Raw genomic sequence first — 19,119 nt, 5'->3', positions numbered from 1 at the left:
TTGTTTCTGTTTTGCTGCGTTTAACCTCGTCTTTGCGCTCACATAGAGGTGGGTCCAGTGTTGTGATTGGACAAACTCGGATGAGGGGGCGGGGCAATTCTACAGTCTCTGAAGTGATGCAGAATCAGAAAGGCTCGTTTTATTCCATGTTTTCTGACATAGCCCAAACATAGAACACTGACTGGGTGGTTTTGTTTCACAGTGTGTGGGTTGTTGGACTCCAGATTCACACATTAATGTGCACATATACCGAACAATGAATTTTTCCCCCTTTAAATGGCAGGAGACACCATTCTCTGCTTTGAACTCTTTATCTTGTGCACAGGTGGAAATGCTATAATCTATTTTTGGATATGTATGTATGATGTAGGTTGTAGACACAACTTGCAGAACAAGAGATCTGACAGCAAATATTGTCCATATTACTGTCCAACTGATAATTAAATAGATCACTAATATCTGCCAGTAATATCGACTAGTCAATATATCAGTCATGCCCTAGATACCACAGGGTGGGCCATTTATATGGCTACACCTTAATAAAATGGGAATGGTTGGTGATATTAACTTCCTGTTTGTGGCACATTAGTGTACGGGAGGGGGGAAACTTTTCATGATTGGTGGTGACCATGGCGGCCATTTTGAATTCGGCCATTTTGGATCCAACTTTTGTTTTTTCAATGGGAAGAGGGTCATGTGACACATCAAACTTATTGAGAATTTCACAAGAAAAACAATGATGTGTGACTTTATTCTTTCATGAGTTATTTACAAGTTTCTGACCACTTATAAAATGTGTTCAAAGTGCTGCCCATTGTGTTGGATTGTCAATGCAGCCCTCTTCTCCCACTCTTCACACACCGATAGCAACACTGCAGGAGAAATGCTAGCACAGGCTTCCAGTTTCCGTAGTTTCAGGTGCTGCACAGTTCGTATCTTCACAGCATAGACAATTGCCTTCAGATGACCCCAAAGATAAAAGTCTAAGGGGTCAGATCTGGAGACCTTGGGGGCCATTCAACTGGCCCAAGACGACCAATCCACTTTCCAGGAAACTGTTTATCTAGGAATGCTCGGACCTGACACCCATAATGTGGTGGTGCACCATCTTGCTGAAAAAACTCTTCCCATTGAAAAAAACAGTCATTGGATCCAAAATGGCTGACTTCAAAATGGCCACCATAGTCACCACCCATCTTGAAAAGTTTCCCTACTCCCATATACTAATGTGCCACAAAAAGGAAGTTAATATTACCAACCATTTCCATTTATTTAAGTTGTATCCATATAAATGGCCCACCCTGTAGACCTACACATCCTTTAACCCTGCTGTAACTCAAAATATTTTCCCAGATTCACTTAGTAAATATCCTGGAAGGTCATTCCCCAAACACCATCCTGAGTAAAAACACTGGTCTAACATCAGGTCACACTAGTTGAGGTGTTTTCATATTGAGTTCAGTCCAAAAGCCTAAAACGATCCCAGAACTCGTCAAAACTCTGATAAATATACATCAAGAGGGGCTTCCCTGGGCCACGCGCCATGTTTTGTCCATTCAGCCTCGATGTGTGGACACAGACTGGATGTTTTATAGCTCTAATATCTCAGAAGGGCTTTTCCTCCCCTCAGGCACTTTCAGGCTTGAAAACATCATGAATGGAGTGAGAGTGAAGAGCACAGAGCTTTCCAGCTTGGACAAACCCATACTGTCATAAACACACGCTCAAGGTGATGCCAAAGTCAATCATTCATTAATTAGCCACACAATCAAGTTTGATTCTACTCTAAACAAACTTCTCTCTTTCCTCTTTCAGCACAAAGCCTTTTAGACAAACTTTCCGTAACTGAGATACATGCACGGAAGTACACTGAGCTCCTACTTGTCTTTGACATTCTTAGCAAAATGGGTTTTTTTATATGTCTGTTTTAGAAATATGTACATTTATAACAGATTTACATGTTGTATGTTTAAAGCAACACTGGGTAGAATTTTTATCTTAAAACTACAGCTTCAAAATCACTGTGATTCTGCACTGAGCTGAAACAGCAAGAACAGAGTCTCTTTCATTGCTACTTTACGCTCAGCACTGCAGAAACTACACTATGTAACTTTTGGAGGCGGGTAGGATATGGGTCATATCATCATAACTTTTCTCATTTTAAGTTTCTTTTCCCTCCGGTCTTTCAGGTAATGTATGGATTGGAAAATATACTATACAACATCTAAATATTGTGTTTGGCGATTACTAGGGGTTAACAATCTTTATGTTTCCAGGATGAGGTGGAGATTTGAATCTGGACTGGACTAATATGAGCAGACGAGGTTTGGTGAAAACCAGTATGTAGAAGTGGAAGAGGAGAAATACTGACATGGACAATCTGGACAGAAATAAAAAAAACAAATATAAAATAAATAAATAAATAAATAATAATTTTAAAATCAGCCCAGGGCCTGAAGGACATTTAACCCTAGTTAAGAAATGCTGCTGAAAAGATGATATAAAGCCCAAATTAACTGAATGAAATATAATTAAGATTTTAACCCCTTCATCCCCACCTTTAATTACAAATCATAACATGTTTTAACTAAAGAATCCTAGGAGAATGTTTTCCCATTTTTTAAGCTCATTGCTCTCAAGGGTCTACAAACTATATGTATAAAAAACTGAAGATAAATGAGGAGGAGGAATAAAGAGAAAAATAAAATCAATAGAAGGGAATGTCAGAGTGTAATGACGGGAAGCGATGCTTGGAGATTAATAGTGCGACTATTGGCGAGTGTCTAATGGAGGTAGATAAAAGCACGTCTGTTTCACACACTAATTGCATAAGGGCCAGAAAAAGTCCAGCAGAGTGAGGAGGGAAGGAAAGAGCCACTCTCCTCGTATCACCTGACCGAAACAGACGCACAGAGACCTTGCCAAAACAAACCCTGATTAATTAGCAAGTCGCTTTTGGGGCTCAGGCAAAAAAAACCCATATTATAAATAACTGGGTCCGAAAGGCTGTGGGTTCCTCGGACAGACCGGGGTCTGCTTGTCCCGAACAGGAGGCCGGAGCACATTGTGCTCATTTCCTTGCGGCTATCTCTCACTGGGGGCTGTATTTTCATAACCGCCCACTCGAGTTCACCCCAGACATTTGATTTAAGACTCAAATACAAACAGTTTGGGGAGCGGGAGAAGAGGGAGGTGTTGAAAATAAATTGGATTCCAGGGGTAGGCCAAGGACTTTCTGCGTTCAGACGTTCTCTGGTCTAGTTATCCCTGAAACAACGTGAAAATACTAATCCTTCTGGGACGAGCGAGGTTTAACCCCCTGGGCTAAAACTAATGGAAGTTAAACAAGTAGCAGCTAGAGGTATCCGTATCAAACACAGGTGAATTACACCAGGGAACTGATTCAGTCAGACAGAGAGCTACAAAAAAAAATTACAATTTAAACCCCTGGAACCTACTCTCTGAATACAGTACCAACCTCTCCGCCTCTCGCCAGCAGCTGCAAAGCCCCGCCCAATGAGTTAGTGTGAGATATGAAACCTAGTCTGTCTGAATCTGTGAACTTTTTCAACATTTTTTTTGTATTACAAAATACAAAAAAAGTACCTGTAGTGCTGGGCAGTATACAGGTTTGTTGTTTAATATGAAAGCCTATCCATATCTGGAACGCAGGGTGGTTGAAAACTGTTTCACGGGATGTTTTTCATTGCTGCACCGCTAAACACTTATGGAACAGAGCACACGTATTAGTGGAGCTGTTGAGCGCAGTGAAAATGAACGGGGGAAGTTTCTGCCGTGTCTGTTGTCTGGAGGTACTTTGAGTTTAAAAGGTCAGACGTGGACCAAACAAGCACTTACTGCAAATGCTGTCGAGCTAAAATATCAACAGTGTCATTATTGTGAGTTGCACATTGTTGATATTTATTATTATTGTTATTATTTATTTGTTTAATTATTGTTATTTAATGAAGATATTTGGGACTTCTTCAGTGCAAAATAACATTTGACAAGCAGCCCTGGCTACTTTATATCTAAATACCTTTTATTTGTTGAAATATGTTGTAAATTAATGAAGTTTAAAAAAGTTGTGAAAAGAGTTGTGAAAATTAGCCTATAGTTTTGAAGTTGTCTGAAAAGTGTGTTAAATAAAAGGTGCTATATTTTCACTGCAACTGTCATGCCATATGATTCCATCACTAATTTAGTGCCACCCTCTGAATGGTGTGATAGATGTAATACTAAAATGGAAATGTTTCTACTGAAGAAATTCTTTTCGCAATCAATACGGTTAACACGTCATACATGGGGGGAAAAAACATCAAATACCATGAAACCGATATAATGTGACATAAAATTTAAAAAAATAATAATAATGTGGGGCGGCACGATGGCGCAGCAGGTAGTGTCACACAGCTCCAGGGACCTGGAGGTTGTGGGTTCGATTCCCGCTCCGGGTGACTGTCTGTGAGGAGTTGGTTTGTTCTCCCCGTGTCCGCATGTGTGCTCCGGTTTCCTCCCACAGTCCAAAAACACACGTTGGTAGGTGGATTGGCGACTCAAAAGTGTCCGTAGGTGTGTGTGTGTGAGTGAATGTGTGTGTCTCTGTGTTGCCCTGTGAAGGACTGGCGCCCCCTCCAGGGTGTATTCCCGCCTTGTGCCCAATGATTCCAGGTAGACTCTGGACCCACCGTGACCCTGAATTGGATAAGCGCTTACAGATAATGAATGAATCAATGAATAATAATGTGACATAAAATTTTGATCTTACCACCCACCACTATAGACCTGCAGAGATATACCTTCATTCAATCAAAAAATCTATCTTTGGAACAAAAATATTTAAACGCCAGATTAGATGTTTTTTCACGTAAATATTTAAAGCTATAGTTGAATTAGATCTGTTTTCATTTTTGGCCAAAATCTGACGAACATGAGGCACTGTATTAATATTTCCTGATAAAAAGAACCAAAAGAAAATTTTGGTTCTTACTTAAAAAGAAAAATCACCATATTAATACCATTAACTCTCCATCAGAGACCGGAGCGCCATTCTCTGTCTAGTAAAAGCTTGCATTGTGAGATTTAAGACATGGTTTTGGAAGCTGGGTCGTGTGTCAGCGCAGCCTCAGACCATGTCTGTAAACATGCCAGTATCATAATCATCTCTTAAATAAACATTATAATTTAGCAAAGTTATACTAGGTCCATTTTCTTACTAATTACAATAATAATTCACCATAATCCTCGTTAATTAATGTGCACAGCTTCTGCTAGTAGTAGAACTACACTACAATTAGTAGTAATAGTAGTATTGCTATTAATGCTATATGTGAAGTTTTATTACATAAAGTCTCAGCTGGAGAGCTCTACAGATTCAGGAGTGTGACCCTCTGAAAATAAAGAGTCAGGGAGAAGCTTGACGTGCCATGTGTTAATGTGTCTCATTTTTAACACCCTGTTTACACGTGTGCTGTTAATTGGACCAACATTTAGAGCGCCTGAGCCTATAACTCCATCACAGTTCTGCCCAACGAGCCTCTCCCAGCGCAGGCTGGAAAATGTCTACTCCGTTTCTTCATCAACTCAAAATAAATTTATTATTTGATTTTCCAAATGCAATGAAGTCTAGAAAAAGGCCAAGACTGGGATTGCCAAGCCTTCTGGTGCATAATCACAACAATTAAAATAAAATTGTCATCCTCCATTGCTCACTAGCAGCTCAACATGAGATTCCTCACACAGACAGTTTAGGCATGTGGTTGTGAATGTTCCCTAATAATCAGATTAACTTGATGTCCAGTTAACACCAGTGACTGTTTGGTAAGTATTAACTTATATAACCCACCAAGGGAGGCATCCGCTCCATGAGGAATCCCATCAGTGACTAATCCTCCATATGGTTTGAGGTAGAAATGGTTCATTCATGGGAGGAACAAAAATAAATCATTAATAATGGCAATTAAAATGTCCTCTGCCACTGTGGTAAGGGCCGCTGAGATCTTTCAGTGAGGTCCAGGCTCTCGCGTGATTGGTGAAGACGTTATTTCCAAACACTCCGGCAGCGATGAGAGAATAATGACTGGACGTGATCAGTTGTTGACCCTCTGTGGTAACGGAAAATATAAGGCTTTACATTAACAATGACTGGTTTTTGCCCCCCCGGAGGATGGACCTAAAGATGGAGAAAAATGGAAGACGGACGCACGCAGAGTGACATCATCGTGTGTCAGAGAGTGTTTGGAGGGTGTCTGATGGAGGGAGAGAAGTTGAGTCACTCCATCTCCGCAAGCACTTTCACCAACGGCAACAACAGCTGCATTATGGTCCGAGTAAAAGCAAAGGAAACGGGTGTTTTCCGTGGTGGGTCACACATTATCTCAGATTTAGGAGATCAGAGGCCTAGCCTTCTGTTTGGTCAAGGATATTAAGAGATTCGCCTCGGGGGGGCTTCGTGGCTAAGGAGTGAGGTAGTGTCCCAGGAATGGTGCTAACCACAGAAAGAATGGAAGGATATGCACAATTCAAGCTGGAAAAAGTTGGGAAATGGAGCGGAACTGCAAAAAGCAACAGAAATATCGGATTTCATACAGCTGCTATTTGAAGACTGCAGTTGTTTTTGCATTAATTGACAGATAATGTTTTGTATAATTCAGAGCAGATAAATGTAAATAAAAATGGTGCATAATTGCAAAGCTGCAAAAGAGCTGTGTTTCACTCCTGGCATGAATATGTGTACATTTAGACAAGGAAAAACAGCACATGTACCTTGGTTCATACCCTTGTTTGTGATGTTTGTGGACTTCCAGGAGGAATGTCAGTGTTGTTCAGCATTTTCTGAGCTGAAGAACTTTATTATCATTCATTCAATTATTGTGTGTAAGCACTTATCCGGTTCAGGGTCTCTATGGGTCTGGAGCTTACTGGATTCACTGGGCACAGCAGGTAGTGTCGCAGTCGCTCAGCTCCAGGGACCTGGAGGTTGTTGGTTCATTTCCCGCTCCAGGTGACTGTCTGTGAGGAGTTTGGTGTGTTCTCCCTGTGTTTGTGTGGGTTTCCTCCCACGGTGGTACACACATTGGTAGGTGGATTGGCGACTCTAAAATGTCCATAGGTGTGAGTGAATGTGTGATTATGTGTTGCCCTGTGAAGGACTGCCACCCCCTCCAGGGTGTGTTCCTGCCTTGAGCTCCAGTGATTCCAGGTAGGCTCTGGACCCACCGTGACCCGGAACTGGATACGCGGACAATGAATGAAATCAGTTTGAGTGTGTGTTTTGTCATCGGCCCAATTTTCATTTTGTGCTGTGTCTTACACAGTTAGCAGACACTTTAGAAATTCTCTGTCCCCTCATCTGAGTCTGTTCACAGTGCTGAACTTACATTTATGTGAGAGCGCAAAGACAAGGTTAAACGCTGCAAAACAGACACAACCAGCACTGAGTAATGAAGGAAAAAAGGAGAACAGAGATGAAAGAGAACCAAGTAAAAATGGCTAAAAATGGCTCCTACTCCTTGATCCTCACTGCTGTGTGCTCAGGGTCAGGGTGAACAACGAGCAGCTCATTATCATTTAAAGGAAAAGACAATGAAAGCAGGCGTTCTGAACAGGGCTGTTTAGACAGGGGGAGAACATTGCTGTGGAGCTCGTTGGGTTTTGACCAAAGCAGGTCACAGGTGTTTCATTAAGAACCAGAACTGTGTTCCAATGCAGTTAAGGAAACATAATCTTCTGTAAGTGCTTCATTTTGATCAGGGTCCTGGTAGGTCCGGAAACACACCCTGAACTGAGCACCAGCTCATCACAGGCAAAGTATGCTTTATTTCTAAAAAGTCCTATGGTCTTTAAACATGCATTATACGGTTATTATTATAAATTATTACTTTGGGTAGATGACGCTCATCTTGGCCGCGGCGTATCCAGGCTTGCAGGCTCCCCTGCTGAGGTTCCCGTACTTGGACACCAGGTCATCTGACCTATAATCACAAAGACAGTACATTAAAATATTATAAAATATTCACAATATTTTATTTGAATATATTTGCATTTGGCATTAAACACAGGGAAAAATACAAGTGCCTTCATTAAAAGTTAGTTTTTGTGAGCCAGAACTAATCTAACAATCTAACATATGGCTCAGTACCATCAAATCCTCACAGCAAATGTTCTAAAATCTAGTAGAAATCCCTTCTAAAAGAGTAGAGACTGCTGCTTGGGCGAAGGAGGATAAAACTCCTGATCAGTGCCCTTCATTTCAGAAGAAAAATGATGGAGTAGTATTTCTACACCTTACTGTACACCATTACACCGTCCCCTGGCACCACATCCTAGTTTGAATAAAGAATGACTTGGGAGTTTCAGAGAGGAGTGCTGTTCTGTCTTTGACACCTCTGCTGAACATTTTCCCGCAGGTTGGTGAACGTGTAGATGAGCAGACGAGCGGAGAACTGAGTTCCTCTAAACTCCAACACCACAGCGGTTCATTAATAACATGAAAACTCAGTGAGAGCAGTTCAAATAAACAAGCTGCAGGCTGGCAGAGCACTGGAACAGTGTGTGTGTGTGTGTGTGTGTGTGTGTGTGTGTGTTTTCCATTTATATTACATTTTGGGGACGGTCCCCACTACGTACATCGATTTTAATGTGAACACGATTCATGGTTAGGATTACAATTATATTTAAGATTAAGGTAAGGGATAAGTTTAGGATTATGGTGAGGATAAGGCTTGTATTTATGAAGAAAGTAACAGCAAATCTCTAGAAAATGGTTAAAACAACCCTTCAAAACTTCATATCTTCCAAATAAATCAGAAGATAGACATCCAATGGAACTTAAGATAAATATAATTTATTCCAAGAAATTTAGCATCATTCCTTTTGTTAGACATTACATTAAAACAAATCTGTATGAGTCTGTGTAAGTGTGTGTGTAAGTGTAAGTGTGTGTGTGTGTTTGTGTGTGTAAGTGTGTGTGTTTGGGGGGGCAGTATGGAAGTAGGCGAGGATGGACATGTGTTAGCTGGACCACCTCAGGGAACATGCAGCTCTCAGTGTGTAGCACCATGTACTCATTAGAAAACATTTGATAATTCTGAAGATGCTGAATTCCTTCATTCATCTTGTGACACTGCCTCACATTGACTTGCTGTATTAAAAATAATGTCTTACACAATTAAAATACTCATGTGTATGGAGCTAACAACTGACATTTGATTTTGAATCAAAATTTTGTATTTTTACATTTTATTTGTTTTTTTTTTTTTTTTACCTTTGAATTATATTCATTCCACATGAATTTGTATTTTAACACATTTATTTGTTTTGAAATTGTGAGGGGGTGGTACATTCAGAATTTTAAAAAATAAAATAAAAACAAATTCAGATCCATTCAGATCTAGGCCAGAGGTCAACCATCAGGACTTTTAACATAAGCAAACTTCCACAGAGTGACTAAACGCAGGATTAACCAATCACAGCACCCTCATCCCAAAGCTGCCAATCACAGAGCTGTCTCACCCCCATCCCAATTCCTGTCCTGAGCTCTAAGGCCTTCCTTGAAGTGTGCACTTTGATGACATGGTATAAGCTTTGCAAAGGATGCAAGTGTTTTGAGAGCAGAATTGGGACACTTGCCTTGGGGCCCTTCAACTGCAAATGCCATATGAATATAGTTCATTCATTCATTGTCTGAAACCGTTTATCCAGTTCAGGGTCGCGGTGGGTCTAGAGCCTACCTGGAATCACTGGGCGGAAGGTGGGAATATATCCTGGAGGGGGCGCCAGTCCTTCACAGGGCAACACACACACTCGCACACACTCACACCTATGGACACCTTTGAGTCGCCAATCCACCTACCAACGTGTGTTTTTGGACTGTGGGAGGAAACCAGAGCACCTGGAGGAAACCCACGCAGACACATGGAGAACACACCTCCTCACAGACAGTCACCCGGAGCAGGAATCGAACCCACAACCTCCAGGTTCCTGGAGCTGTGTGACTGCGACACTACCTGCTGGACTGTACCAGAGTTGCATTGTAGCAAACCCCAGACCTTTAAGGGTCAGGATTCAGGACGATCAGACTGATTCTGTGAATTTCCCACAGGCTTGAAAAACAGTTTTCATATTTGACTGAATGTAGTGGGCACACACAGCAAGTTGTACCAGATCCTGAATAAACCTCTGGTGTGAAAGTGCCTCTGTGAAGTAGATATATGGTTTAATAATTACTGGTTTACATTTTCTCACTAAACATCCACTGAAATACGCGACTCCGGTGGCTCTGAATCGCTGTGTCTCGTCGACGGCTGTGGAGAGGGCAGTGAAGTAGTTATTTAGACGAAGCCTGGCTCTGATGAAGTGCTGAGGTCTGTGGACAGTGTTGTATTTTCCTTCGCTGACAGGTTGGAGTCCTTAAACAGGAGAGTGGACTGAGAGAGGATGGAGAGAGTGATAAAGAGCTGAATCTAAACCTGTCCAAGGCTTTTGCTTATTGTATGAGTGCTCTGTGTGGACAGACGAGTGTGGGTGTTTGCGTGTGACAAAGCTGTGTGTGTGTGTGACAAAGCTGTGTGTGTGTAGATGTTCTGACAGCTTAAAAACCAAATGTATACACACACACTTACCACACACAGTCTCTTAATATTTAACACCTTAACACCTCGCTCCAGAGCTCTCTCGCTAATTACACACAGACCACGCTTGGAGATCACAGAGCGGCAGGAAAACAGATGAATATTCAGAGTTTAAAAGATTGTTTTTTTTTTGTTTGTTTGTTTTGTTTTTTTTATTGAGTCTCAAACCAAAGCTGACTTTAGGCTCCAGTGTGTGTTTTATCAGAAAATTCCTCTGAATTCAAGTCTATTAACAGTCCGGTCGTCTGGAAAGGCTTTACTTGATATTGAAACATTGCTGTGAGAATTTGATGGCAGCCAAGAGGAGATTAAGGAGTGTCTGTCTTATTGCTGGAGGATTAGTTCTGGCACTCCATATTGGCAGAGCTCCATCACTCCAGAGAACGCAGATGCACTGCTGTCCAAAGGCGGCTTTATATTACCCTTGGCACTGGGCATGGTGAACTCAGACTCATTTGCAGCTGCTCCAGAGCACCCAACTATAACAGGGTTTCCCGCAGAACATCGATTAGTCAAAGTGGTCGCTGTGTTGACTGGGGGTGGGGGTTAAACAGGGCAACGTTTAACGTTATTTACTCTTTATTTATAAATTAACAAAGGGTTAAAGTGCAATAACAGTTACAATAACATACATTCTAGTAAACAACATCATGTGCAATAACACCTCTAATGTGCTCCAACTACAAAAACTTGCTCCTAAACAGAAGTCAAAAAAAAATACGTAATCAGCCCCGCCCCCACGCGCGCTCCCATTGGGGATTAAAGCTCGAGAAACGAGTTTGGAGTTTAAAAAAAAACACACATTTCGTGAATACTGTGAGTACTGTGCTCTGGACGCTTTGAAGAACTTACGGGATGGGTTGAGTGTAGAGTCGGTTCATTAAGTGAATCGGTTCATGAATCGAGTGCAAATTCAAATAATTTTACACACAGCCGCGGGGATATTCAAAGACGACACACAGCTCGCCTTAAACGCTGGTTTATACTTCAGAACGTGTGTTTGGGACTGAAAACCGAGGATTAACGGATTAAATACAGAAAGTACTTTGGAACTTTGAAGACGCTCTTATTGAGTGTTTTCAATGGGGGTGGGGCGAGGGGTGGACGACGTTGCCAAGGCGGCCGCCATAACTCTAAAGCACTGCGGGAAATCCTGTATAAATGTTTCTACAGAGATTACACAGATAGTGTCATCTTTTTAATAAAATTAGTATTTAAATTAGTGCTATACATACTTTAAATTATTAGTATATATTTTAATTTATTGAGCGTTTGTGTGTAACATAATTGTAATTCAGAAACTCAACAACTGCTGAAAAAATGTGACAAAAACAGTTCAATAAAAAATTAAGTCTGAACATGACGAGTGAAGAATTACATAGTCGCTGCATTTGTTATGAGAAGATGTTTCTGTTCTTGGGGATAATATTGTGTCCAAAAGTACGTGTTAGTTTTGGTTTTGATGATTTAAAGATGGGGATTTCAATGTTAATGATTAGGAGGGTAGCCTAAAAATAAAATTCATGGGATGTAATTATGGACCAATATTATCAATCAACTGATGTATCGGTTGGGCCCTAATGATGAACAGAATGTACTTCCCCGAACAAAATAACATATCCTTCACTGTACTATATGCAGAAAGTGATCAGAATGTGGTGGTCATGAATGAAAGGGACTTACAGCTTCCCGTCCAGCTTCAGCAAGAACCCCTGCTGATCGAACACTGTGGAGAAAAGAGACAAGAGGATGAGAGACGCACACTCAAGTTCATCGCAGGACGAATGAGGACAAAGAGGAAAAGAGCAGGCGTTCTGTTTCCATGCCATCATTCGTTCAGACTAAAGAAAATATGAAATTAACCGTGTTATTGTCGGCAGTGTCGGAATATGACGATAAGCCTGTGGTTTTTAATGAGAAGTGGAAGTTAGGGCGAGTGCAAGCAGTGTTAGATCAGGCCAGCCAAAACATTCCTAAAACATTCAAAAATAAAACCATAACATAATACAGAGAAGCAGCAGGTCACTCAGGGCAACTTCTGACCACAGGAGCTGGTGAAGCTGCATGAAACAAGGCAACATAGTAACGAGCAAATGAGGTTCACCAAAACAGACGGCTTTTGTCTAATCAAACAGAAACCAGAAGACTAAGAATACAGACTGTAACACCCATAAAAAACAGCCCCACAAAATTAAAACGTGCAAATAAACTGAAGCAGGCCGATGTTCTTATTGTTCTGGCAGGTCCAGAGCAATGAAGAGATCATCTAACACAGTTAAACTCCAGATTCAGGTCAGAAAAAGCAGTTCCTGAGTGAAAGCCTATGTTAAAAATCAGCACTGATAAAATGGGTAATTATAGAAACAATTAAATGTTGCAAAAATGCAAGTATTCCAGTGTTTATACAGAGCTGTGTCCCCGACCATTCTTTGTTTATTCAATTTCGTGTTAACAACCGACACAGAGCATAGCTCTCAGTTTTCCTCGTAAGTAAGGAGAATGTCAACTATACCGCCTGTTCTGTGATGACATTACATTCATGCTACACTTTCTACTGAATCAGAACATGTTCTGTGGTGTCTTATCAACAGACTATTATACATATTCCATTCGTTCATTGTCTGTAACCGCTTATCGAGTTCAGGGTCGCAGTGCCTATGCAAAGGTATTCCGGAGCCTACCCGGAATAACTGGGCACCAGTCCTTCACAGGGCGACACATTCACTCACACACACTCACACCTACGGACACTTTTGAGTCGCCAATCCACCTAGCAACATGTGTCTTTGGACCGTGGGAGGAAACCGGAGCACCCGGAGGAAACCCACGCCGACACATGGAGAACACACCAAACTCCTCACAGACAGTAAGCCAGAGTGGGACTCAAACCTACAACTTCCAGGTCCCTGGAGCTGTGTGACTGCAACACTACCTGCTGCACCACCGCCACCCTTGTGTTCCATATACATCTTTATTATCTCCAATAACCAGCTCTGTGGAACACAGCAGAATTAAACATGCTGGGTTTTGACTGTGTTAAACAGAAACAGAAGAGTGGTAAGGGTCCTGAGGAGCTGCAGGGGTCCCAGAGACAAACAGAGGACAAAATGGGGTAAGAATAGAGGACAAAATGGCAGCAAACGTAATAATTAAGGGACACATGGAATAAACAGATGTAAAAACAGGGATAAACAGGACAACCACATGAAAATGGCAATAGAACAAACTAAGGGACACAATGAGGACAAACAAGGGACAAACTAAGGACACAGGTGATAAACAGAAGACAAATCATGGGACAAATAAAGGACTACTTTGACATGATGTAACAGGTAATCAGTGTTTTCAAACAAAAATTAAACTGGAATTAAAATAAAACTGGAGATACAAGGTTGTGAAGACAACTGGGACCAAACATTAATGTAAAATAATTTTTATTCCATTTTTGAACCATATTTTCTAAACAATTTTTATTAAACATTTTATAAACATGTCATTAATTAAATGTCATTAATTAAAATGATTACTATTATTATAATTATTTGGAAAAAAAACTCAAACAGCAGCATCAGAGGAGGCGGGGGGCTGGTACCTGAGCCTATAACTCGTTCCTCTGAGACAATGTCCTCGGGCTCTGGCTCTGAAACACAAAACCCATCTGTTAGATCCCACCGCAGACCACTGCACCAGAGCATGATGGGAATCACTCGCCCTGAAATCACACCAATCCCTGATAGAGCAGCCCTGATGAAATGGTTAGTCCTGCTCCGTGTCCCTGAATTACTCTGGATTAGTGGATTCAGTTCGCGAGGACAGAATCAGCTTTGGTTAAGAGGAGGAAGTGTTAGAGAAACCAGATCAGAAAAGGTTGTTATTAATTTTTTTTCTATTATTTATTATTCCACCAAGTCCCACCATCATCAGAGCAGAAGGGTTTAGTACCGAACAGTGGCGTTTCTACCTGGTATCACTTTAGGTTTAGGTTTAGGTTTTGTAACCATTACAGAAACAGTCGGATCCACATCTACATCTGTGAAACAAAAGGGTTAAACATCAGCATTGTTCCAAAACAAATAAATGGTGCAAATTTACCAAATATCTACCCTAAAACATGCTGGAATATGTGATTAGTGAAATTATGAATGCAAAGTGGCTCAATAATCTACTGAAACACACAAGTCCATGTTTTTCCAGCAATAGCATGTTCTATTTCATGCAACATTTCATGTGACCTGCCTCATAAAGGACACAGGGCTTTTCCTTAGAGGATGGATTTAACTGTACAGGGAGGACATATACAATCATTTGAGGTCATTCATAGCCTGCTGTTTGGTTATATGACATTAAAACATTGAAATTTTTTAATATTAAAACTCACTCCCCTCTGTCACCCAAACCTCTTTTACATGTGTAGTATAGTTCATCCAGCAAAACTAGCTGCTCAAGTAAGAGACCAGTTGATGGCACTGTGGTCGATCACACCTCATTTAATCATGTGAATCAGCCCTTTCCCACATAAATTCCCAAATATCTGTCCACACTCACTGATGATTACTTGGAAGCCAGCTTGACCACTGGTCCGGTAAAACAGAATTAATAAAAAGATAAATGTTTGAAAATTGGTCCAAAAAAACGAAAGGAAAAAGACCACATTCTCATTTCCAACATGGGTCAGAAGCTCCCTGCAAGTTTAAATATCAGCCCACACTCGCTGATGATTACTGAAGCTGGCTTTATAAATGGCCCAGTGAATCCAAACAAAAAAGAAATGGAAATACAGAACAAAGTACATGGAAAATTACATGTACATAAAAAATACCTTTTTTTAACGTACGTTCAGCAACAATTTTAATTAAATTCATGCTTATCTATTAAAGGGAAAACAATTCTCATTTCTGTAAACGCACACCTAACAAACACAGTATAATATTGTCTCCTACTAAAGCCTTACAAAATAAAAGCTTTGTACTCTAGATTTCCGGTGGATTGAAGATGGACGTGCCCGTGCTGACGGAGATGACCCTTTGTCACATTAAACAGATCAGGGAGATTCTGCCCTCTCTTTGTTATTCACCATCACGCAGGGCTGAGCTTCCTTCCCCTCACCCTTTTACAGCCGTCCCCTGCGATTCATCTTAACAACTTCACCCAACAAGCTTGCGTAATGAGACCGAGGTTCAAAAGGAGACCGTCCCAGGTTCGTGCCATTTTCCAAAATAAACCAGGAGCAGCTGTAGGGATGCAGTGTTTATAATCCATCTCGCCACATTTCTTCCACACAGCTTCAGGGTGACAGAGTTGGAGAAATTAAAACACAAACCAAATCACTGACATGCTCTAAATACCAAGCCATCCATCACATCCCCAACAATTCTGCTGAACTACAATTTCAAACTTCGCCAGACTTTTGTCATAAAGTCAGAGCAGATGAGAGAGGACTAGGATGTTCTTTCTGAATGAACAGTGCACCGTTTAAACCTGATTTGTTACGTGTGAGTGGACAAAATTGATTTACTGATTCATCATCTGTAGCCAGTTCATCGTCACCCCACTGGGCACAAGGCAGGAACACACACTGAGCAGAGCAGCACACTAACCCAAGAGTAGAAAAGGTGCCACATGTGAAGGCAGCGTATTCCCCCTCTTCTCCACAGTGGAACACAGGTCTGGTTTTTAATGAAAATGTCTGTGACCTGCTTTCATCAAAACCCCACAAGAGCGTTCTCCCCCTGTCTAAACAGCACCTGTCTCTTTAAATAATAACGTGCCGCTTGCCGTTCACCCCGACCCGAGGGCACAGAAGTGAGAGGTGCTCGGTCCTCATTCTTCTATGTTCTCTCCGTTTTACTCAGTGCTGTGGTTGAACAGACTCAGATGAGTGGGCGGGGCAATTCTAAAGTGTCTGCTATCAACATAAGACACAAACTTGGGCAGATGGCAAAAAAATGACTGTTTTTTAATTTTACTCCGGATACATTCCCTCAAACTGATTTATTATTTAAAAATTGCCTTTAACCTCGCCTTTGCTGGCGCAGGACTGGAACGGCTTGTTTTATCCCACATTTTCTTTCCTAAGGCCTGGAGACACTAAACGACCTTTAAAGTCAGGGCAGATTATGAACAGACTGGTTATTTCACACTACACAACTGTTTATTGGTGATTTTTATGGAGACTGGAAAAATGTCAGGCACAAACTACACAATCCCAAACTCCTGAACTAAACACTTAGTCGGTGTAGTCTCTACACCCTGCAGAGGGAGCTGGAGATAACGCATACTTGAGGCTATGTTCCACCTTGAATGTTTCAGAAAAATTGGCAGTAACCGTAGGGAATTCCACAATGCTGTGTCATTTAAGGTGGAATGGAAAAATAGAATAAAGCTGAAATAAAGATTGGAAGTTTTGTGGCTCACTATGTTCTCCTACAGTTAATACTTGTTATCTGGAGACATGTGCATCCAGCTCTATGTAACGTATTGTAGTTTGTCATAGTTTTACTGTTTAATCCTTCCTATAGGAGCTCCACTGCAAGAGCCTGTGTTTACTTTGTTCTCATTGGCTGTTGAGGGGACTCTTTCAGCCTTGAGCTGGTGAAGGGTTTACACTACGCGACAACGTCCAAAGTTGGGTCGGAAAAAAATGAAACATGTTTGACTGGTCTGAAACGATTGGTCTGAAGTCAGAGCCCCTCACACACTACATGACTTTCCTCCCGACTGACACCTGCGACTGCACCAGAGTCTGCAGACTACAACCAACTAGTACAGACTGGGCCTGACTGGAAATTAGGATTAAAATTGGGCTAAAACCCGTGTAGTGTAACCCCAGATTTAGGCAGCGCACAGAAAACAGACTGGGTGGTCTTGTTTCACAGTGTGTGTGTTAGTGGGCTCCAGATCACCACATTAAATGTGAACAAACACTGAACAAGGGATTTTGTCATCACGTGTTCCCTTTATCAGTCTGTCATATCTCAAAAAAAATGGCCTTTGCCATTTATTTATTTGTTTGTTTGTTTGTTTGTTTGTTGGGGAATTACAAAAAAAGTGTCTCTGTTAAAACCAAGGTCTTTAATATGAGGAGCTCTATAGTTCTGAAATTAACACAGGGAATGAGAACCGAGTCCAGAAGTGTCTCAGTAATAATTTCAGAGTCGGGTCTAAAACAAGTCCGGACGCTGAGATACTGCGTCACACAAGATACAGTCAAATCTCCTCCACTGTTCTGTGGCTCCCTCTAGTGGTGGAGGATGTGAACATCAGGGGAATGTTCGGCTCTAGGACGCAGGGACAAAGGGGAAGTTCACATTTGAGGCTCTCTAAATTCGTATAGAGTGATTTACAAGCACCTGACACAGTTTTTATATCGACTACATGAATCATTTTTAAAACAAATTAAAATAACCTCCCGCTACAACTGGACTCCAATTGAAGCAATCTTATTCCACACACTGTCCACATACCCTTTGATTGAGAGAGAGAGAGAGAGAGAGAGAGAGAGAGAGAGACTGGGTGAGTGTCTGTGTGGTGTCCTGTCCAGGGTATGCTCCTGCCTTGCACACAATAATGAAGCCTCACAAAATGAATAAACAGGGAGTGTGTATAAACTCTTCCAAACCCACACTTGTTTTCTGATACTAAATAACTCTACATTCATTCACCAATACTAAACACTGATTACATTACATTCAAATTATTTAGTTAAAAATTAAACATAGTCCCCCCCCCCACACACACACACAACAGAAACCTGAAACAGATCTGCTATCACTCAAACAGGAAACAACAAACAAGTAACAGAGAGACGTTTAATCATTTAACGATTCACAAACAGAGGGTGGATAGACTGAAGGGCAGCGTGGTGAACAGACAGAACCAACAGAAGGTGAGCAAGGTGTCAACTCACGTGGCTTCTGGCCCCATCCGTGCAGATGCAGCTTCCCGGAGGAGTAGAAGATGAACACCAGCACCAGCATGGGACACAGAACAAACAGCAGTTTGTGAGTGGCCTTCATGATCCTCAGTCATTCACATTGTACCATCTGTCGCTTCGCCTACAGGAGAACACACACAAGGACAAGGGAAGAGTTCAGATTGTACGAGAGAACAGTCTGTCCACAAAATCTGATGCTAGTCCTAAAGGAGGGCAGCACATCAATGAGGCTGGGTGGTGTGCCCAAAAATGTGTTTCACTAAAATTTTTAAGTTCTTTTGAATTGATGGTAGTATGTTCCTTTATTTTACACAATAACACTTCAACACTGTTGTATCTTTTAAAGGTAGATTTACAATGTTTAATCTGGGTTTATTTCAGTTTTTATATATACACACACACACACAGTACCAGTCAAAAGTTTGGCCCTCTCATTAGCCATTGGTGCTATTAGCATTAGCGCTATTCAGTGTATAGAACTGTGCTATGGTCTCACACACGTTAAGGCGGTGAGGTCTACAAATTAACTCTTGACGAGGCCACAGATGTTCACAG

The 19,119-nt window shown here is 41.3% G+C and overlaps 1 protein-coding gene across 3 annotated transcripts in view; it reads right to left on the bottom strand.

The window, feature by feature from the left end:
* st3gal3b (ST3 beta-galactoside alpha-2,3-sialyltransferase 3b) overlaps positions 1-19,119 on the bottom strand; it is an 84,769-nt gene that overhangs the window by 44,392 nt on the left and 21,258 nt on the right. Inside the window, exons 2-6 of one of the 3 annotated variants that reach the window (XM_066652424.1) lie at positions 18,538-18,685; positions 14,593-14,661; positions 14,224-14,271; positions 12,315-12,357; positions 7,881-7,973 (exon numbers count right to left, since the gene is read on the bottom strand). In XM_066652424.1, the coding sequence (XP_066508521.1) occupies positions 7,881-7,973; positions 12,315-12,357; positions 14,224-14,271; positions 14,593-14,661; positions 18,538-18,646 (362 nt within the window). In that variant the 5' untranslated portion in view covers positions 18,647-18,685. The remainder of the gene's footprint in view (positions 1-7,880; positions 7,974-12,314; positions 12,358-14,223; positions 14,272-14,592; positions 14,662-18,537; positions 18,686-19,119) is intronic. The other 2 variants (XM_066652425.1, XM_066652426.1) reach the window with 2 other exon arrangements.

Source organism: Hoplias malabaricus, chromosome X1, assembly GCF_029633855.1.
Source record: "Hoplias malabaricus isolate fHopMal1 chromosome X1, fHopMal1.hap1, whole genome shotgun sequence".
Classification (NCBI taxonomy): domain Eukaryota; kingdom Metazoa; phylum Chordata; class Actinopteri; order Characiformes; family Erythrinidae; genus Hoplias; species Hoplias malabaricus.
The sequence above is the reverse complement of the archived record's forward strand: the minus strand, read 5'-3'. Positions and strand labels throughout refer to the sequence as shown.